The sequence below is a fragment of the Apodemus sylvaticus genome, chromosome 7 (assembly GCF_947179515.1).
Source record: "Apodemus sylvaticus chromosome 7, mApoSyl1.1, whole genome shotgun sequence".
NCBI classification, from domain to species: domain Eukaryota; kingdom Metazoa; phylum Chordata; class Mammalia; order Rodentia; family Muridae; genus Apodemus; species Apodemus sylvaticus.
The window spans coordinates 111487206-111509044 of record NC_067478.1 but is presented as its reverse complement, the minus strand read 5'-3'; the positions used below and the strand labels follow the sequence as shown (position 1 = coordinate 111509044).

At 48.9% G+C, this 21839-nt stretch overlaps 1 protein-coding gene across 3 annotated transcripts in view; it reads left to right on the top strand.

Annotated features, from left to right (window-relative positions):
- The window catches only part of Smarca4 (SWI/SNF related, matrix associated, actin dependent regulator of chromatin, subfamily a, member 4), an 82145-nt gene that overhangs the window by 8838 nt on the left and 51468 nt on the right, over window positions 1-21839 (top strand). For all 3 annotated transcript variants that reach the window (XM_052188889.1, XM_052188887.1, XM_052188886.1), the window contains exons 2-13: window positions 4215-4464; window positions 6053-6185; window positions 6802-7206; window positions 7453-7551; window positions 8679-8937; window positions 10093-10219; window positions 10688-10861; window positions 12821-12994; window positions 14383-14550; window positions 14659-14709; window positions 21081-21211; window positions 21310-21367. In XM_052188889.1, the coding sequence (XP_052044849.1) occupies window positions 4243-4464; window positions 6053-6185; window positions 6802-7206; window positions 7453-7551; window positions 8679-8937; window positions 10093-10219; window positions 10688-10861; window positions 12821-12994; window positions 14383-14550; window positions 14659-14709; window positions 21081-21211; window positions 21310-21367 (2001 nt within the window). In that variant the 5' untranslated portion in view covers window positions 4215-4242. The remainder of the gene's footprint in view (window positions 1-4214; window positions 4465-6052; window positions 6186-6801; window positions 7207-7452; window positions 7552-8678; window positions 8938-10092; window positions 10220-10687; window positions 10862-12820; window positions 12995-14382; window positions 14551-14658; window positions 14710-21080; window positions 21212-21309; window positions 21368-21839) is intronic.

Here is a 21839-nt window from a genome sequence, read left to right as displayed (position 1 = left end):
TGTAGACCAGGCTGGCCTCAAACTAAGAAATCCGCCTGCCTCTGCCTCCCAGAGTGCTGGGATTACAGGCGTGTGCCACCACCGCCCGCCTTGAAATAATTTCTTAAACAACAAAATGACATCAGTCCACAGTAGTGTTGAGCGGAGGCCATAGCAGTCAGATGCCCTCACCTTCACTCACTGAGGGAGGAGCTGGCTTGTGCTCGGGTTGTAAGGAGATTGCACTGGAGCTTTCTCTGCTGCTTGCAGGAGACTTGGCTTCCCTTGCTCCTGTAGCTGCCTCAGAAGTGGAGGGTCGGTAGGATTAATGCTGCCTTCAGGTAGCAAACACTATAGTTTTATTGGACCCAGGTTCCTAGTCATCAGGACTTTTTAAAATTGAGACAGATTTCTTTGTGTAGCCTATCATAGAATTAGCTCTGTACACCAGGCTGGTCTTGACATCAGATCTACCTGCCCGCCTCCCACCCACCTACTCTGCCTTTTCTTCTGATTAGCCTTAAAACTGAATGGAAACAGTTTAGACTTTAAAAAAAAAGATGTTTGTAAGTGTTTTGTCTGCATGGCGGATTTGCACCACTTTGTGACTGGTGCCTGTGTGTGGGGGCCAGAAGATCTATATTGGATCGCGTCTCCTTTCAGATGAAAACTTTTACATTTTTTTGTTTTGTTTTTGTTTTTTGAAGACAGTTTCCCAGGCTGATATCAGATTGGATGGGACACCAGGAGAACTCCTGATCTTCCTTGTTTTCAGGGTCTCTCCCTGAACCTGAAGCTTGTCTTGGCTGAAGGATCTGTCTTTGTCCCCCAGTCCTGGGATTACAGGCATACCCAACCATGCACAGCTTTGTACATGGGTGAGGAATTGAACTCAGGGCCTCATGCTTGTACGGCCAGTGGTTTTTTTGTTTGTTTTTGAGAGTTTTTGAGTCTCACTATGTAGCCCTGGCTGGCCTAGCAGGGTTTTCATGATCCTGTTTTGAAGACTTAATTGATAAAATCAGCTATAGGGAAATAAACTGTGGAAAATTTGGCCTATTAAATGCTGAGAAATACTGTCTTGAAGGGTACTCCAGGGGCCCAGGCAGCTTGGCCTAGGCACCCTGAGGAACCACCAGCCCCTTCCCCCACCCCAGTGGTCAACCCTTGGATGTGTGAGAAGGTGATATAGGCTTGTGCCACTATATCTGCTCTGATTCCTCTGCCTGAGATACAGTGTTTTTTTTCAACCAAGTGAAGGCAATGTTTGGGATCACAAATGACTTTTGATTTCTGTTTCCAGTTTCTTTCTTTCTTTCTTTCTCTCTCTCTCTCTCTCTCTCTCTCTCTCTCTCTCTCTCTCTCTCTCTCTCTCTCTCTTTTGAGACAGGGTTTCTCTATGTAGCCCTGGCTTTCCTGGAACTCACTTTATAGACCAGGCTGGCCTTGAACTCAGAAATCTGCCTGCCTCTGCCTTCCAAGTGCTTGGATTACAGGCGTGTGCCACTACTACCTGGCTCTATTTTTATTTTTGTGAGTGTTTTTGTATCTCAGAACTTTGTACATAGACTCTGTCTCAAGTGTGAGACACCCAAGGTTATCCTCTTGCCTCCACATACACACATGCATGCATGCTTTTGTTTGAGTGTGTGCTAGTCCCTGGGCTTGTGTGTTGTCGTGGCACACCACACGTCTGGAAGAAGACAGTCTGTAAAACTCAGTCCTCTTCTTTCACAGTGTGGGTCCTGGAATTTGAACTTGGCACAGAACTAGGCTTGGCAGCAAGTGCCTTTACCTGCTGGATCATTTTGCCAATCTCCTCACCCCAAAGCCCATTTTTGAGATAGCCTCCTGCTGTAGCTTTCTGTGCCCAGTGTCCTGAATAATGGAATTTCAGGTGTGCCTAGCCCTGGATTTGTCTTTTAAATGTTAATATGTTTATTTCTTCTTTCAGTGTATGTGAATGAGTGTGTATGTTTGTGTGTACATGTAGAGGTGAGGGCGGTGTTTTCCTTAGTTCTTCACCTTCTTCTTTGAAGCAGAGTCTCTTACAGGATCTGGACTATATTGACCCACTTGGCTGGCCAGCCATCAGGTCCCTAGGAACTTAGGCCTATTGCTAGGGTTATCAATGGATACGGTTGTGTTGAGCTTTTCCAAGAGTACTGAGGATAAAAACTTGTCCTATATTTATATGACAGGTACTTTAACCGTTAAGCTGCTCCCAGCCCCAAATTTTAACTGTGTCTTCATATCATGGCCTTCTCTGGAGAGACTGTGTCATTTGCTAAGAGTTTACTTCTGTTGAATTTATGGAATCGAGTTTCATGTTATTTGAGTCTTGGTCTTCCTCTTTCCTTGTTAAATAGGAAGGTCAGTAAGTCTTAAGAGGTTTGAAGGGCAGACAACCCCTCTCTATCCCTCAGCCTTTTGTATTACAATCAGAAAGATGGCCTGGAAAAGTGTAGGCCTGTTCATGTCCTCACCCTCTGAGAACACACTCTGATCCAATTGATGGACTGATTGAGCTTTTTCTCCCTTTTTCTTTCCTTCTTTTTTTGTTTTGTCTTTATGTTGTCCTGGCTGTTCTGAAACTCTATGTAGACCAGCTGGCTTTGAACTCACATCTGCCTGTTTGCCTTCTGAGTGTTAGGATTAAGGGTATGAGCTACCTTACTGGATGTTTTTTTTTTTTTTTGTTGTTTGTTTGTTTGTGAGATACTGTAGCCCAGGATGAACCTGATGTTCACTATGTAGTCAAGGTTGACCTTGAACTTCTGATCTCTTGCTTCTATCTTCTTGTTAAATAATCTCTCCAGCTCCCCATTAGAATCTTTTGATGGGCTCATAATAGCCTTACCATCAGTTGGCTCTTGGTTTTTCTGTGGTCCCTAAGGTGATGAACTCAAGATAGGCTTTCAGGGTCTTTGATAGCTGAGGAGAGGCCAGAACTGTGTGATGTTCCTCCCAGATTCCTCCCAGAGCCGGAGGGGTAAGTAGTTTAGCCCTCATTTAACTTGTCTCTCTCTCGGCTGTAGGGAGGTGCTTTATTGATCAAGGTCTGAAGCCTTGTATGTAGGCAGAATTTTCTTTTTTTCTTTTCTTTCTTTGTTTCTTCTTGTTCTCATTCTTGTTTTATTTTTTTAAAGATTTATTATATTTATGAGTACCCTGTAGCTGTTTTTAGACACACCAGAAGAGGGCATCAGATCCCATTACAGATGGTTGTGAGCTACTGTGTGGTTGCTGGGACCTCTGGAAGAGCAGTCAGTGCTCTTAACCACTGAGCCATCTCTCCACCCTCATTTTTTTTTCTTTTGTTCTTGTTCTTGTTTTTTTTGTTTGTTGAGACAGGGTCACCATGGGACCCTGGTTGGTCTGGAAGTAAGTTTTTGTAGACCAGGTGGTTTCAAACTCACAGAGATCCAACTGCCTCTGCCTTCTGCTGCTGGGATTAAAAGTGTTTGGCACCATGCCTGGACTCAATTTCTTTAACTGACAAGGCCAGTTAAGGGTCATGGGCCCTGAGGAGAACCGCTGCCTCTCCAGCCTTCCTTTACCAGTTGTTCATCTCTATAAGGACAAATTAAAGGCCTTGACTGTGGCTCTGCTTGGAAGTATGGAGAGAGTTTTCCCTCTGTTGACCTTCTTTGAGAGCTCACTGATTTTGTGTGTGTGTGTGTGTGTGTGTGTGTGTGTGTGTGTGTGTGTGTGACTCCACAGTTAAAGAACAGTTTGAGAGTTAGGGACCTAGTTGATCTTGGAGGTAATGGGAGGACCTTCTCCCACTGACCACATCAGTGTAGTTTCCTAGCATGGTTATTGGTCAGTTTCACCAGTTTGTTACTTTAACTACCATGTGATATTTAGATAAGTCTGGGGCAATACCCAGAAGTAATTTGGTGGTGGTGGTGGGGATTGAGACAGGGTCTCACTATGCAGTCTTGGTTGGCCTGGAACTTGAGTAGACCAGGCTGAACTCTGCCTCCCTTTTACTGGGGTCATGTACCTGCACTCTCATTCCCTGCTTTCTGAGCTGATTTCTTTTCCTGAGATAACATTGTTTTTCTCAAAAAGAATAAAAGGTTTGGAACAAAGGTTTGGTATCAGACCTGCAAGATGGGGCACTGTGGACTGGGTGAATCTGACTGGCTTTTGGGCCCTTCTTTGCTGTTCTTGACATAAACTGAACCCATGTCCCAGAATCTAGGATGACCAGAATTTCTTTCCAACAGGAGACCACTGCCTGTAGCTCCTGTAAAGATGTCTACTCCAGACCCACCCCTGGGTGGAACTCCTCGGCCTGGCCCTTCCCCAGGCCCTGGTCCTTCACCTGGTGCAATGCTGGGTCCTAGCCCTGGCCCTTCACCAGGTTCTGCCCACAGCATGATGGGGCCAAGCCCAGGACCTCCTTCAGCAGGACATCCCATGCCCACCCAGGGGCCTGGAGGCTACCCCCAGGACAACATGCATCAGATGCACAAGGTAGGCATCCTGTGGTATCATTCCTGTTCTCTGTTCCTGAGATAAGCCTTGGTGTTTCATACAAAGCTGTAGGAGCCTCCGTACTTAGAGGAGAGAGGTCTTTGTGGAGGTGACTTGGCTTAGTTCAGATTCCTACCCTATGGTGTGCTTCTCTGAACAAAGGGATCAGGGCCAGGAGGCTGAGCAGCCATTCTACTCTACGTTTCCCCGCACTCCTTGTGCATTCTTTTGTTATAAGGAATTCCCAGAATCCTTCAGGGATGCTTCTCTGCCTGCACTGGTGGCCTACATACTTGAAGCAGTATGGAGTATTCAGTCTGCTTACGAGCTTGCACCCCAGACTCCCATCTCCCTTTGGTACATGTGTCAGCATTGTTTTTGCCAACAAGGCTGCCAAGCAGCAGTCCTGACCTGAGGCCTGGTCTTCCTCTTAGGACTGGCTGGGAGTAACGTCAGGATTTGTCTGGGCCCACCAAGGCTGGGGTGTAAGAAGACGTAGTTGGCGGCTGCAGGAGGGGTCACCATAGTGGCGTTTTCATTTGCTCCTCTTCTCTGCAGAGTTGTCCCTTGTCCCCGTGTTTGCTTCCTACCTGCAGGCTTCCAAGTAAAGGTTGTGTTCCCTATCTGCAAATGAGGAAGACCCTGACATGCCTGTGTCATTCCTCTGCCTGGGTTGTCCTTGTACTCTGCTTCTGGACATCTCCATATCTGGCTCCCCAGTTCCTGGACTGTCTGTCATCATAGTAGAGCATTTATCTTGCTCTTTTCGCCCTATGAAGGACGCTCTGGGTCACATGTGTGAACCCACCGTCTGGTTTAGGGTCATCTGAGTGCCGCAAGCTCCATCTCCTTTACTCGCACTCCTTCTAGTGTCGCTCACACGGTCTGATGCCTCGGACAGGTGCTTGTTGGACACCTGCCATGAATCTAGAAATCTGGGTATCAGCCTGCACACGGCGGTGCCCCACAGGAAGCTGTCCCCATGTCCCTGTCTCAGCTTCCTTTGTTGTAGCTATGCCGAGTATGGCTTTGGTGTCACTCACTCTTCTTCCTCACATGTTGGCCTGTAAGTTTTTGCAGAGCGGACTGCTCGGTAACCAATCATAGTGCACAGAGGCACTATGACTGTCAGGCAATCTCTCTCAACAGCCACTCTAGCCGCAGCCCTGGGAGGCATACCTACTCCCAAAGGTGCCATGCGTCACCATCCTGCTAACACAGTGCTGTCTCAGTGCTGGGACAGTTCTGTAATAGCCTTTCCTAAGCTGGCAGCTGCTGAGGCCGTGAGGACAGTAGGGTGTCTCCCTGTTGTCCAGTCTTTATATGCAGCAGACCTCTTTGCATGTCTGCTTGATTTATAGGTCCCAAGGGTAGGGGCTGCAGCCTGAGGTTTGCTGCAAGTCTGAAAGACACTCCACGTCTCCACTGCCTAAGTAGTCACCTTTTCCAGTACCTTGGTTTTGTGTCTGTTCGGGGACACTGGAGTGGACCTCTGTGTGGCCTTCTTTCTCAGCTTTGCTTCTTCCTGAGCTTTGCGCAGCTGCCTCCTGTTGTTCTTAGCTGACCTGTGTCCTTGTCCGTCTCACAGCCTATGGAGTCCATGCACGAGAAGGGCATGCCTGAGGACCCACGGTACAACCAGATGAAAGGAATGGGCATGCGCTCAGGGGCGCACACGGGCATGGGGCCTCCGCCCAGTCCGATGGACCAGCATTCTCAAGGTACGGTCTGGGGCAGGTGCCTGCAGCTCAGAGTCTGCTTTCCTCGGTTCAGATTTCGGGGCAGCTAGTGCAGCTGAGATGTGGGGAGTGCCACCCCCCACCCCCACCCATGAGCTGCGGCCAGTGCTCTGTGTAGTCCTCTTGCTTTGGAGCAGTCTCAGTGCTGAACAGGTGGGGCAGAGATCAGCATGTGGTTCAAGGTTGGGGCTTAGCATGGTGGAGCCTTAGGACCCTGCTTTAGGCAAGTTGGCTTTTCTACATGGGGATGACTGATATTCTAGATGACTCGTTGAGTCTTCCCTTTCACCAGGTCAATAAGTAAGGCACTGGGTCCTGGGATTCACAGGAGACAATGGAGATGCCAGAGGGCAGGTTCGATGGAGCCCGGTTTGCAGTTTTCACCTTTTGCATTGATTATCTGTTTCCCACTGAAACATGTGCCCAAGCTCATGACCGCATGAGCTGCTCTGACTCAGCCACCTCCCTCTGGGTGCTTTCTGTTTGACTCGGGAGAATGATGTTGCCTAGCTACCTCTGGGGATGCCAGGTGTGGCTGTGATTTAGCCGTCATAGATGCATGCTGCTGAGTGACCACTGAACTGATCTTTCCCTGCAGGTTACCCCTCACCTCTAGGCGGCTCTGAACATGCCTCCAGTCCTGTCCCGGCCAGCGGCCCATCTTCAGGCCCCCAGATGTCCTCTGGGCCAGGAGGGGCTCCACTAGATGGTTCTGACCCCCAGGCCTTGGGGCAGCAAAACAGAGGCCCAACCCCATTTAACCAGAACCAGCTGCATCAACTCAGAGCTCAGATAATGGCCTACAAGATGTTGGCCAGGGGCCAGCCATTGCCTGACCACCTGCAGATGGCCGTGCAAGGCAAGCGGCCGATGCCCGGAATGCAGCAGCAGATGCCAACACTACCTCCACCCTCAGTATCCGCCACAGGACCCGGCCCCGGCCCTGGCCCTGGACCCGGCCCAGGTCCAGGACCAGCCCCTCCAAATTACAGTAGACCCCATGGTAAGGCCTACATCCCTGCCCCTGGAGTGGGGAGAATGCTCAGTGTGGATCATAATGACAGGCAACCCTGGCTCCCAGCTAGTGGTACCTAGGACTGCTGTGATGGGTGGGGTTAGTCTAGATAAATGCTATTATCCATCTCTGGCCTTATTGAGGTGGGTGGGTATGTTTCCTGGGCTGATATGACCATAGGCCAGCCTGTTTGAACACAGTTGCATTTTTGGTGCTTGTTTTCCTTCACTGTAGGTATGGGAGGGCCCAACATGCCTCCCCCAGGACCCTCAGGTGTGCCCCCCGGGATGCCTGGTCAGCCGCCTGGAGGGCCTCCCAAGCCATGGCCTGAAGGTAAGTTTCTTTTCTATTGGTGATATGTTCTACCTCTTGTCATGAACTAGAGCTATGCAGGACTCCAGATATTAGGCTACAGTTTTTCACCACAGAAACCTCAGTTTCTGTGAGTTCAGCTGGGGTGTAGGGTACTTCTTATCTTCCTTGTCCTGTGGGTAGGGATTGTCCTGCAGTCTCCTGCAGGGGATGTGTTTATCATGGGGCTCAAGGAGATAGCTGGTTATAGCTGTGACCACAGACAAGCTTACTCAGGATAAGGGGCTTCTGAGCTTGGGCAGCGGGGTGTCCAGCATGATCTCCTTTTCTCTAGAGCACACCTCCAGTGGAGGTAGATAGAGGGCAAAATAGTTCGGCATCCTGCCAACGTGGCTAATTGCATGTGGTCTTGGCCTGTCCTCTCAGAGGTGACTCTGGAAAGTTAAGTTGGGTGTTTGAACGTCTTCATCTGGGTTGGAACAGTGGCCCTTGACTGTCTTCTTAGGGTCTGAGGTGGATCATTGTGTGTTGAAATCTGGTTTGTTTGGATGTGAGCTAGAGTCACTCTCTCCATCTGAGAGAGAAGCTCTCTGAGACCCTCAGGAGATATCTGACATGCAGAAAGCAGCAAATCCCCCGCATCTCAGTTTTGTTTTCTTCATACACTGTTTATCAAACAGAGTAACAGGAACTAATGATCAAACACATCGGCCAAGATAGATGGAGCAGGAATGCTCTCAGAACAGTGCACTGAGCCTGTGCGGTGCTGCTGCTGTGAGGAAGCAGTTAAGGTGCAGAAGCAGAATGCAGGTGTAGGATTCAGAACAGCACACAATTGAAATTTAGTAATTCTTTGTTCCTAGAATTTTCCATTTAATATTTTTAGACTGCCATTGACCAAGGGTAATTGAAATGGCAGAGATGAAGCTAAAGGGGAGGGGCGAGTTTCTCTAAAGGAGAAACAGGGGCCTGCTGTCACTATGAAGCCAGGCACAAAAAACCCACACACTGGGCAGGTGGTTAGGTCGGAGTGGCGGGAGAACTGAGCTGGAGGGTGGGAGTGTCTGGGTTCCGGCCTAGGTGAGAGGTGGCCGGAAGGGCAGTCCTGGGCCCAGAGCTCAAGCAGTGTACTCCACTTGCCTCTCCAGGACCCATGGCCAATGCTGCTGCCCCCACAAGTACCCCACAGAAGCTGATTCCCCCACAACCGACAGGCCGCCCGTCACCTGCACCTCCTGCTGTCCCGCCTGCTGCCTCTCCTGTAATGCCACCACAAACACAGTCCCCAGGGCAGCCAGCCCAGCCTGCTCCATTGGTGCCACTGCACCAGAAGCAGAGCCGCATTACCCCCATCCAGAAGCCCCGGGGCCTGGACCCTGTGGAGATCCTGCAGGAGCGGGAGTACAGGTGAGCACCGAGTGCTCGACTGCCGGGTACAGCGTCTGCAGGCCACCAGGTGGTATGGTGGCCATTTCCGTGGTGCCTGGTCCCACTCCCTTTCCTCCTTGCACTTGGGCTCTGGCATTGCTGCTTTATCCTTCCTAATGGGACTGTGAGTCACAAGAGAACAGGCAACTTTTTGCCCTATTTATTGCTAAGGCTCCATTTAAGCAACTGCCTTGGCACCAGGAGGGGCTCCATAAATAACTGTGAGAGGATAAGAGTGGGGCTCTTTCCACAGAGCGTTCCTGGGAGGACTATTCTGTAGACAAAACATTGATGCCCATGGCCATTGCAGATTTCCATAGCCCTGCGTCTCTTACTGAGGCTGGGCTGTCTAATGCCTCAGGCCAACTCTCAAGGCCAACTCTCTGTGCCCGTATGGGATTAGCATCTAGCTAAGTCACTGTTCAGGTTTGCTTTTCTATTGCTGTGATAAAACGCCAAAGTAACTTAGAGAGGAAAGGTTGACTTCCCCATAGATTTCCAGGTTACTGTCCATTACTGAGGGAAGTAAGCCAGTCAGGACCTGAAGCAGAGACTGGAGGCACACTGCTTACTGTCTCGTTCTCCAGTGCATGCTCAGCCTGCTTTCTTTATAGTTCAGACCTACCTTCCTAAGGATCTTGCTGCTAGGGCGGGGTATGGTGGTGCACACCTTTGATCCAGCTCTCTGGAGGCAGAGGCAGGCGGAGCTTCATGAGTTTGAGGCCAGCCTGGTCTTCTAAGCAAGTTCCAGGGCAGCCAGGGCTGCATAGAGAAATCCTGTCTTGAGAGAAAATGATCTCCTGCTTCCACAGTGGCTGGCCATCTGATCAAGGCAATTTTGTAGTTGAGGTTCCTTCAGGTGACTCAGTGTTGTGTCATCTTGACAATAAGAATTAACAAGGGCAGTTGTCAAATCTTGGACTGCTGTGGCGCCAGTAGGCCTGTTCTCAAGAGCACTCTGAGGCTGTTTGCCTCTGCTCTGTGTGGTGACTGGAGTCCTTTTTCTTACAGATAGGCTGGTCTCCCGCCTCTGAGGGAGAGATTCCTTATAGACTCTAGCTTTAGATATAGGGACCAGGTGACTTCTAGTAGACGACGAGTCCTCACCACCTTTCTTTCCCTCTCTCTGCCCAGGCTGCAGGCTCGAATTGCACACAGAATTCAGGAACTTGAAAACCTCCCTGGGTCCCTGGCTGGGGATCTTCGAACCAAAGCAACCATCGAACTCAAGGCCCTTAGGTTGCTGAACTTCCAGAGGCAGGTGGGTGTGTGGGCCCAGGGTCTGAGTCAGTGCGGATGTGGGGTTTCAAGGGTGCTTTGACAGATGCTATCTGGAATACCTGCATGGTTGGGGCAGTCCGGACTCCAGGAGGCTTAGTTCACTGTCATGGCCCACACTGTGGCGAGACTTGAGCATGTATAGCCAATGCATGGGTATTGACTGCTGAAGTTGCAGTTGGCAGCTAAAAGACTGGGGCCTGGTGAGTCTCTTCCTGAGGTTACTGTGCTTTTCTACATCCCTCAGGAACTGTATGGGTGTAGAAAAGTCCTGATCTCTTCTGTTCTGTTCTTCGCTTGCCCTACCTGCTGCCTCCCAAGCATCCTGTGCATCCCAGGCAGATTGTTGTAGGATCGCCTGCCCAGTGTGTGGCCGTCACTCGTGAGGCTCTCCACAGACAGCACCAACCCACCATTCCTAATGCCAGTGTCTTAACTTTTCACCCTACAGCTGCGCCAGGAGGTGGTAGTGTGCATGCGAAGAGACACGGCCCTAGAGACAGCCCTCAATGCCAAGGCCTACAAGCGAAGCAAGCGCCAGTCACTGCGGGAGGCCCGCATCACTGAGAAGCTGGAGAAGCAGCAGAAGATTGAACAGGAGCGCAAGCGCCGCCAGAAGCACCAGGTGTGTTGGCCTTGCAGGGTGTGCTCTGTGAGTGCGGTGGCTTAGCCAGGGCGCCCTGGGCACAGCAGTACACGGACCAGACAGTGAGAGAAGATGAGCGGTGGTCAGAGCCGGCAAGGTCAAGAGGTGGGAGAAGAGCGCAGGGACTGTAAGGAGGACCCACCTCGGACAGGGGCAGCTCAGTGAGGCTTCGCTGGGGAGGCAGAGAGACGGGAGCAACGTGCCTTGCTGAGGACAGGCGGTGGCCCTGGCGCTGGTTGTGCGCCCGTGGTTCATCTAGGAACAGGGTAGTTGGCATAGTGAGCCCCAGGAAACGTGTGGCTTTGGCTCTGAGCAAGGGGAAACCACAAGAGGCTGTGATTTCTACAGTCCATCAAGGGAATGAAAGTCTGTTGTCAGATAGGCTTGCTAATGGATCAGTCTGCTCGTATTTTCATTTGTTTTGTTTATTTTTGTTAAGGTTTGTTTAGATTTATGCATATTTATTTTACTTGCATATCACATGCATGCCTGGTACCCCAGGAGTTCAGGAGAGAACTCCAATTCCTTGGAATTGGAGTTAAAGATGGTGGTTAGCTACTATGTAGTTGCTGGGAATCGTAGCCATGTTCTCTGCAAGAGCAAAAAATGCTCTTAACCACTCAAGCACCTTCCAGCCTTGTTTTTTTATTTATTTGCTTGTTTTTGTTTTTTGTTTGTTTGTTTTTGAAATAGTGTCTTGCCAAGTAGCCCTGACAGTTTTGGTTCTCTGTATAACCCAGAGTGGCCTCAGACTCAGCAATCCTTGTATGTCAGCTTCCTGCAGGCTAGGATTGTAGGGGTCACTTTGCTGGGCTTGGTTGCTCTTTTATAGTGTATACATTTTAAAAACAATGACTGTTTATTCCAGGATGTACTGTAGTTATTCAGAGACTAAGGTAGAAACATAGGTTTAAGGGCAACCCGAGCCCAAGGTGTAGGTCACTGATAGAAGCCCACCAGGCACCACATGGTCATAGGTTCAATTTCTAGCCCTACACATAAAGAAATACAAAAAGTCAACACTCAGTGTTAATCATGGTTAGCATTTTGGTAGTTATCATTCCATTTTCTTTGTGTGTGTATGTTAATGACACACTAAATACTGGAGCTGTTAGGATGACTCAGTGGGTAAAAGTTTACTCCTACCGTTTTACTCCTCAGTAGAATTGAGATACATTGATATGTGGTTCATCTGTGCAGTATTTCCCAGTGTCCTACAAATGTTGTCACTGTACCCTTACTTGGGACACACCATAACTTCTTTGCTTTCTTGAGGCAGATTCTCACGCTTAACTCAGGATGGCTCGGAATTCTGTGATCCTGCTGCCTCTTACCTCCCAAGAGCTGGGAGTACAGGTGTACCACCCTACGCTACACCCAGCCTTGGGGCTAGTCTTTTACATTTCATAATTAAAAGTTTGCCCTGGCAGTCCTGGAGTCACTGCTGTGTCAGTCTAAGTTCCTCACAGGAGCACAGCTGAGCCAGGAAAGGAATAGAAAGCGTGCTTAGAACTTGACTCATAGGGTCAGGTTGCCTCTGGCAAGAGGTTCACACCTTTGATCCCAGCACCCAGGAGACAGAGGTTCTCTGAGTTTGAGGCTAGTCGGATCCGCATAGTGAGTTCCAGGATAGCCAGAGTTATATAGTGAGACTTTGTCTCTAATCCCTCCCCAATAAAAACGGACATGTTCAGGTGGTACTGCCCACTGTGGATCCGAGGGTCCTTGTCATTGCACTGGGGCGAGCAGCAGAGTTCGTCATGAACAGAGCTGACATGGTGGCCTTGCTATATGGTTCCTTGAGATACTAATGATGGAACCAGAGCTCCATGTATGTAGGGAAGTGCTTTGCCACCGAGTCAGTTCTCAGTGCTCCTTGTCTTTAAACAAGCAGTGGCCACAGTTTGCCTCACAGCTCTCAACATTGTCTCTCTGCAGGAGTACCTCAACAGCATTCTGCAGCATGCCAAGGACTTCAGGGAGTATCACAGATCAGTCACAGGCAAACTCCAGAAACTCACCAAGGCTGTCGCCACCTACCATGCCAACACTGAGCGGGAGCAGAAGAAAGAAAATGAGCGCATTGAGAAGGAGCGGATGCGTAGGCTCATGGTACACACCAGCTTGCTTGCTCTTGTATGCTGGGTGTGGCGAATGCTGGGCTGTTTACCCCAGGATTATACTTAGACGCTCTATGGCTTGGCTTAAAAGTGGAGCTGAAGGAAGAGCCACATAGGTTTGGGAGGCAGAGGTCTGGCTGGGCCTTCACCTTCATTCCTCTGGCTGTAAGTGCAGGCCACCTCTGACTCCCTTCTGCCCTGGGCCTCATGAAAGCCACAGGAGGTACAGTGGAGACTATCCACTGGCATTTCATCATGGTAGAGTTGCTAACTGGACAGATACTCTTACCGGCTCTGAGTTTGTCCCTAGTATGTATACTGGGGACACAGAAGGGGCGGAATAATCCCCGTCTTCATGGGGCTCATGTTTGTCCTTGAGTTAACAAAACCGACGTAGTATAATTCTGTGGAAACAATGAGGCAGGCCTGGGGCTGGGAGCTGGCAGACTGACTTGGAGTAGAAGTTGTGATGTGGGTTCATTGCACAGTGCAGAGCAGTTCAGTGCAGAGCACTGTATGGGACAAGAAAGGGCCCAAAAAGGAGAGAAGGGCAAGGGAGCGGGACACCAAATGCAGGGTACACGAGGCCCCTTCGGGGGCCTGAGAACCACATGGTGCTGGGCAACTGGACACTGGGTCCGAGCGCTTGCAAGGTCGGATCAGGTAGGGTCTTGCAGACCCTCAGAGTGAACTAACTAGATTTCTGAAAGTATGCCCAGGGAACGATTCGGCTGTGCAGTGGTTTTTTAGTTGAGACAGGGTCTCAGTATAATCACCCTGGCTAACATCTGTATACACCAGGCTGTGCTTAAACTCTTTAAGATTTCATCTGCTGCTGCTGCTCCCCGAAGTGCCGGGAAGACGGCTGCATCATGCTGCCCAGCTCCAGCTCTGATTTATTTGTGAAAGGATATAAGGAATTCAGGGCTGAGAATTGTGGACGTGGGCCCAGGTCAGGTAGAAAGAAGACGGTTGAGATTCTTGGTGATAGGGCTCAGAGCAGGTACAAAGGTTGGGATTCGTGATATGTTTTTTGTAGAGAGAGTCTAGAATTCTCTTTGGTGTTTGTATGTTTGTTTGTTTGTTTGTTTGTTTGTTGGAACAGGGTCTCTCTATGTAGTCCTGGCTGTCCTGGAACTGACTTTGTAGACCAGGCTCCACTCAAACTCACAGAGATATCTGCCTCTTGAATGCTAAGTTTAAAGGCCTGTGCCACTGCTGCCCTGGTGGAACCTCTTATGCCCTGTGTGAATGGCTCGTGACAAGCCCTTGAGCTGCAGCCTGGGGCTGGGCGGCAGGTGCAGTAGTACTGGGATGAGCTTCCTCAGTCCTCAGGTGTGCGTCCACAGGACTGCGGCTCACCCCGCCTCGGTTTTACAGGCTGAAGATGAGGAGGGCTACCGCAAGCTCATTGACCAGAAGAAGGACAAGCGCCTGGCCTACCTCCTGCAGCAGACAGATGAGTACGTGGCCAACCTCACAGAGCTGGTGCGGCAGCACAAAGCTGCCCAGGTTGCCAAGGAGAAGAAGAAGAAAAAGAAAAAGAAGGTTCGCTGGGCCTGACGAAGTACAGGCGTCCCTTGGAATTGGCTTGGCTGTACGCTTAGTGGCCTGGACCTGTAGGGTCAGGCTGATCTTGTCTCTCTTTATTTGTAGAAGGCAGAAAATGCTGAAGGACAGACCCCTGCCATTGGACCAGATGGTGAGGTGAGAAATGGGGCATTTCTTAGAGAAATGCCAGCTGGCCCTGGGATGCATGTTTCTTTCACTTGTTTCCTTAAGAAATATTTATTTATTTATTTAGTTATTTATTTAGTTATTTATTTAGTTATTTATTTATTCTTCGAGACAGGGTTTCTCTGTATAGCCCTGGCTGTCCTGGAACTCACTCTGTAGACCAGGCTGGCCTCGAACTTAGAAAAGTGCCTCTGCCTCTTGAGTGCTGGGATTAAAGGTGTGTGCCACCTCCACCCAGCAAGAAATACTTTAAATCACATTTTTATTTAATGAGGATAGTGATAAAGGCTTTGTCTTCCCTCCTGGGGTGGCATTCACATACATTTCCCCACTAAGTCATTTTTCCAGCCCAGGGCTGACGATTTCTTTCTTTCTTTTTTTTTTTTTTTTACAAGATTCATTTATTTATTACATATAAGTACACTATAGCTATGTTCAGACACACCAGAAGAGGGCAGCAGATCTCATTACAGATGGTTGTGAGCCACCATGTGGTTGCTGGGATTTGAACCTCAGGACCTCTGGAAGAGAAGTCAGTTTTCTTAACCGATGAGCCATCTTTCCAGCCCAAACCTTGACCCTCTGATTGTCTTGCTTCTCCTATACTGGACTCACAAATGTGGGCACTATGCCTGGCTGCTTCCATTTAGTTATTTTGTTGTTGTTGTTTTGGTTTTTTTTTAATTACATTTTTTGTGTGTTTGTACACACACCTGCACTCAAATATGCATTGAGCATTTCCTAGGCAGCCTGGACTGCAGGCGTGCATTGTTGTTCCCAGATGATATGCTTATTTCTGACCCAACTCCCCTTCTTTCTGATCCTGAAATCAGTAGACTCACTTCTATCAGCCATCATGGATTTATATATTTGTTTAGTTCTAGAACACACTGGACATCCATTTTGAGTACCTGTCCAGTGCCCATGCTGGAAGTCTCAGCTAGACCTCAGCTTTTGTTTTCAGATCATTGGTTGGGAGTGTGTTTCAGAGTTTCTTGTCTTGACTTCTTGTGCCTTCCTGTTGCTACTTAGTTTCCAACCCAATTAACCAGTAAAAGAAATCTCAACTCATTCAGTAACAAAACAAGCTACAAGCCTAGATTGGGCAGATCTTCCACTACACTACTCTATTCCCAGATATATTATCCCATATAACTTGAAGTTTCTCCAGGCTCTCTCTCTGCAGCCTCTCTGTCCATCCCTCTTAGCTCCTCCCCTAACCGCTCAGCCCCTCCCACTTCCTCCTGCCCAATTGGCTCGAGCCTTTATTTGAAAAGTTAAGGTGGGGAGAAGGTTCACAAGGCAACTCCTCATCTGTAGCCCCTCTGTGGAGTGGAATTAGCATCAAAATACAAGCCCAGGGCTATCCACAACTTGTTCCTCCTGCTTTCTGCCATTTAGTCAGATCACTAGTGGGCTTAGTATGTCATTCCAGAAAGTCGGCAGGCAGTGTTGTCTGCTATGAGAGGGGGCACTATACACAATTTTTTCAGCTCCTCAAGACTGACAGTCTCATTCAGTGCACTTGTTCTCTGTGTGTTGGGGAAATGAATGTTATTGGCCGGCTATGGGTCAAACCCATCACTTTCTGCATAGTGGGTGCCTGTCTACTGCGTATTCCAGCACTCTGTGACAAAAGACACAGCAGAAGGCAGATGTGGTGTCACCTGCCTGGGAGTCTAGCATGTGATGTCAAAAGTGAAAGTTAACCCCAAGTTCAAGGGCAACTTGGGCCATATAGCGGTGTCCTGGTTTATGGAAGACAGTTACAGAAGTGTAAACCATTGTCTGAGAGGAACCTTAGGTCCTTCTCAGATAGACGCCCTGCCTCACAGCTCATCGCCTGTTGCCTCCTGAGTATTTTCTATGCAGGCTCCTGGCTCTCTGCTAGTTCCTGCCTGGCCTGGCATCTTTCCAAGTCAGGCCACATACATGCTCTCTGTCCCCTGAAAAGTTGCTACTCCCCACTTTTTGAAAGGCACGTGTTTGGTGGAAAAACTCAAAATACTCTCTAGGCAAGTACACTGATGGGCCAAGGAGACATGCAGAGCTCTGTGACATTCACAGCCAGCTGAGTGACGAGCTGGAAGGGTGGAGGTGGGACGGGAGGAAGCAGTTCGCCTATCACCAACACTGACTCAGTTGCTGGGGTTGGTTCAAACTTGAGGAATCTCCTCTTGGTGGTATATTTTGGTGTATTTAAGCAGAGTACAGCACAGATTGGTGAAAGCTATTCTGGGGATAATTTAAATCAGACCCACATGTACAACAAATCATATGTAAGTCTCTCTGAGGACAGATCAGACTCCATCAGTGACTGCATCAGAACTCCTTGTAATGTCCATAAAGATAGGTTCTATAGATTGACTGAGAAAAATCAGCTCATAAGGGTCTGGGGGAGGGCCTGATGCTGGAAAAGTCTCTGGTCACACAGATAGTGCAAAGGTCACCAGGCTAGAAAGAGTGGTTTGCTTCAGCCTCCTGTGCTGACAAGGTTTTTCATTCTTTCCCTTGAAGGGACAATTCTGCATGATTAACATTCTAAGTTCCTCTAGTGGTTATCAACCTTCCTAAAGCTCTGACCCTTTAATACAGTTTCTCATGTTGTAGTTGACTCCCAACCATAAAATTATTTTTGTTGAAACATTTTAACTGTAATTTTGGAATTGTTTTTGAATTATGATGTAAATATGAATATCTCTTATTTTCCAATGTCTTGGGGTAGTCCTGTGAAAGGGTCATTCTGCCCTCAGGGTTAGAACTTCTGTCCTGGGCTTTGGTGCCTCCACCACAATGGTTTTCATTCCTGGATATTTGGGCAAGCTCTCTATGAAGATGTAATATAAGAACCTTTTGTTTCACTGTGTTTCCATGTTTGGACTGGTAATGTTAGGCTAATTTCAGGTCATTTGTTTCTTGAAGCTATTAGGAAAATGCCTCACTGAGGACCTCTGTGTAATGTTCATGTTTAGATTCTTTTGTTTAGCTTTTCTGTTTCACACATACATGTCTGTTTGCAGGTGTGTGTACCTGTGTAGGCTAAATGGCAACTTTGAGGGTCATGCTAAGAAACCCTATCCACTTCCTTTGAGAATGTTTTTTATTGACCTAGAGCCCAGCAGTTTGGCTGGTCCCAGATAGTCCCTGTGGCCCTCCCGTGGCTGCCTCCTTGTGCTCACGTTACTAGCGGCCTGCCTCTTGTGCATTCTGGGGTCAAACTTAGGTGCATTATCCTCTGCTGAGGTTGGCTCGTGTAGCCCAGGCTCACCGTAAAGTCTCTGTTTGCACAACAATGACATTGAATTTCTGATCCTCCACTTCAGCGTTATGGCAGAAAGGTATTGCTCTTCCCTTTTTTAATTAAAAAATTTAAATAACCAATTAATGAGTCCTGTTGAAACAGGGTCTCACTGAGTCACCATGCCTGCCTAGATGCAACTCATCGTGTAGATGGGCTAAGCTGGCCTCAGTCTCACAGACATCTGCCTGTTTCTGCCTCCTGGGTGTTGGGCCACCATGCCTGACAAAACTTTTTTATTTTATTTATTTACTTTTTTATATTTTTGAGTGTTTTGCCTGTGCATCTATCTGTGTACCATGTGCATGCCTGGTTCTCCAGAGAAGATGTCATGTCCTTGAAATAATGGGTGATTGTGAGCTGCCGTGTGGGTGCTAGGACCTGAACCTGGGTTACTGCTGGGCCGTCTCTCTGGCCCCCGAGCGCCTTCTAGTTTGTTTGTTTGTTTATAATGTTTTTAGTTAGTGTGTCATGTTGTTTTGCACACATGTATGTCTATGTTAGATTGTCATGCCTGGGACTAGAGTTGCAGACCGTGCTAAGCTGACATGGGTGCTAACGAGCAGCCAGCTTTACCCACTGAACCATTGCTCCAGCCACACACACACACACACACACACACACACACACACACACTTTTTTTTTTAAGGTAGGGTTTTTCTGCGTAGACTGGGCTATTCCAGAACTTTATATAGACCAGGCTTGAGTTCAAATTCACAGAGATCTCCCTGCCTCTGCCTCCCAAGTACTGAGATTAAGGGCCTGTATCACTGTGCCTGCTGTTTTTTGTTTTTTGGGGTTTTTTTTTTTTTTTTTTTGGAAATTTTTTTTTTCCGAGATAGGGTTTTTCTGTATAGCCCTGGCTGTCCTGGAACTCACTCTGTAGACCAGGCTGGCCTCGAACTCAGAAATCCGCCTGCCTCTGCCTCCCAAGTGCTGGGATTATAGGCGTGCGTCACCACCGCCCGGCCTGCTGTTGTTTTTAATATAAGATTCTTGTTATGCAGTCTAGGATGGCCTTGAACTTACTCTATAGCCCAAGCTGGCCCTGAACTCACAGACCTCAGGGGCCTTCTCAGCCTCCTGAGTGCTGGGGTGATAGGCATGCCCCATGCCCAAGTCTACACTATATGAACTTTGATATCCAGGTTTACCTTTTCATATCCAAGTCCTTTCAGTGTCTGTTGCCCTGCCTTCTGTTATGAGTGTATTGTGCCCTATATAGTTGATTTCTTGCTCAGCTCAGGCTGCATTAGCCCATACTACTGCCTGGGGACATGAACAGCATTCCGTACAGTTGTAGAGATAGAAACAGCAGAATCAAGGCGCCTGCATGGTGGGTTCTTGGGATCTGACTGTCTTCCTGAGTTCTGGAGCCGTCCCACATGCAGTTGGTGTGCTTCTGGCAGGGAAAAGGAGAAAGCGGACACCATCGCTATCTGCTTCCCTAGCTTTCAGGTTTGTTTCTCCCGGGAATGGAAGCTGTATCTTTGCACATTCTTAACATATGCTGTCCAGCTGAGCCAAGCTAACCCCATCGTCATCCATCTTCCTTCCATTCTGGCCCCGCGGCACTTGTTTTAGTCCTATTTTCTGAGGCAGCTGCTTCCTCCCAGGCATCCAGGCAGACTGCAGTGGCAGACTTGTTCTTCGGCTGGCCCCAAGCGTGACTAGTTTTTCTTTTCTTTTTTCTTTTTTCTTTTGGATTTGGTTTTTTGAGACAGGGTTTCTCTGTGTAGCCCTGGCTGTCCTGGAACTCACTCTGTAGACCAGGCTGGCCTCGAACTCAGAAATCTGCCTGCCTCTGCCTCCCAGAGTGCTGGGATTAAAGACGTGCGCCACCATCGCCTGGCTCAAGCATGACTATTAACATAGCCCGCTGTGACTATTAACTAGCCATTCCAGTGGACTTTTACGGGATATTGTCTTAAGGTTTCAATTGCTTTCATGAACACCACAACCAAAAAAGCAAGTTGGAGAGGGAAATGTTTGTTTCGTCTCAGGTTAGGTATAACAGAGAGGACTCAGGACAGAAATTTAAGGCAGGAGCTTGGGTGAGGCAAGTGGTGCAAAACTGGAGGAAGCCTGCTCTCTCACAGTGCGCAGGGCCACCTGCCCAAGCCTGGCGCCAGCCACAGCGGGCTCTCTAGCAGTCTTCGGTGGTGATAATGCCCCACAGGCTTGCCGTAGGTCGTTCTCAGGGAGGCACTTCTCATTGAGTTCTCTTCTCCGACTTCCGTCGGGTTGACAGAACACCAGCCAACATAGATGTTGTCTTGAATTATCATGAAAGAATGTGGGTTGACATATTATAGTATGAAGCCGCTGTCGGGCTTAAAGTATTTTGTTTTATTTTTATTATTTGAGACAAAGTCTTACTGTCTTAGCTGAGGCTGGCAACCTGTTTCAGCCATTGTGCCTGAAGCACAGAGCTGCTTTTCTAGGCCACGTGGGGGACTGAAGGCAGCAGTCTCACTTTAGAAAAGTCAGCAGTAGGAAATGGTGCTGAGTCGGCACTGTAGCATTCACTCTGCTTGGTTCCTGGTACCAGTGTCACTCGGTGCTTGTCCCCAGCCTCAGACACTTTAGTTACAGTTGTGTGCCTGTGGAAAATTGAGATGAGGGGCTAGAGAGATGGATTAGCAGTTGAGGGCAGTGACTGGCCCTGCAGAGGACTTGGGTTCGATTCCCAGCATGCACATGGCAGCCCCCAACTGTCTATAACTCAAGTTTTAGGGATATGATGCCCTCTTCCTCTTGAGGCACCAGGCACATATGTAGTGAACAGAAATATATACAAGCAAAAAAGCTTTCTTTAAAAATATAACTGAGACTCAGCCCAAGCATTTTAATCCAAATTTTAGGGTAGAGAAAGTATCCGGCCTCAGTCCTTTTTACCTTTCTAAAGTGATGTGCTGCGCCTCATATCCTCCTCTTGTTTTCTGATGCGGTAGCTCAGTCCAGTCTCTTCCTTGTGAGCTCTGCGTTTGGGTTCCAGGATGGCCATCGGGAGGCTTGGCTCGTGACAGGTACTGTCTTTCAGCCTCTAGATGAGACCAGCCAGATGAGTGACCTCCCTGTGAAGGTGATCCACGTGGAGAGCGGCAAGATCCTCACCGGCACAGACGCCCCAAAGGCCGGGCAGCTGGAGGCCTGGCTCGAGATGAACCCAGGGTGAGTTGACAGCCTCCTCACGGGCCACACCAGGTTCTAGAGACAGCAAAGCAGCTCCTCACAGGCAGAGCTGCGTGCAAACATTGCTGTTTCCCTAGGTATGAAGTCGCTCCCAGGTCCGACAGTGAAGAGAGTGGTTCCGAAGAGGAGGAGGAGGTAAGAGGCCGCTCTGTCTTAGCTGTTGTTGGGTCCACCTTGTTTGTGCCTTGTGTGCTGGCCGGGCGTGGTGTGGCGGGGCAGCCACGGGCCTGGGCTTGCCCGGAAGTGGTGCTTCAGAGCTCCGCTGCTGTGTGGACTGTTTCCATCAGGACACATTTCAAGCATTCAGCATCGCGCCTCTGAGCGCTCTGCTGCTTTTGCCCATTCTTCATCAGCTGGGAGTTGACAGTCACGAGTGTGCCCCATGCATGCGGCCACCACCCAGTGCTCTCTTGCTCTGCCTGCATCCATGTCTCCCTGGGCTGTGTGTCCCCTCCTCCCACATCATTAGGCCGATGGAATGCCGCCTGCTCAAGCCTTCCCAGTTGAGTTACTGTCTTAGAAAGAGGACTTGTAGTTTTTATGTCTACTGGAGTCTTGAGGGCCACCAGTCAGTTTTAGGTGCATATGTATATATAAGCTGTTTGTT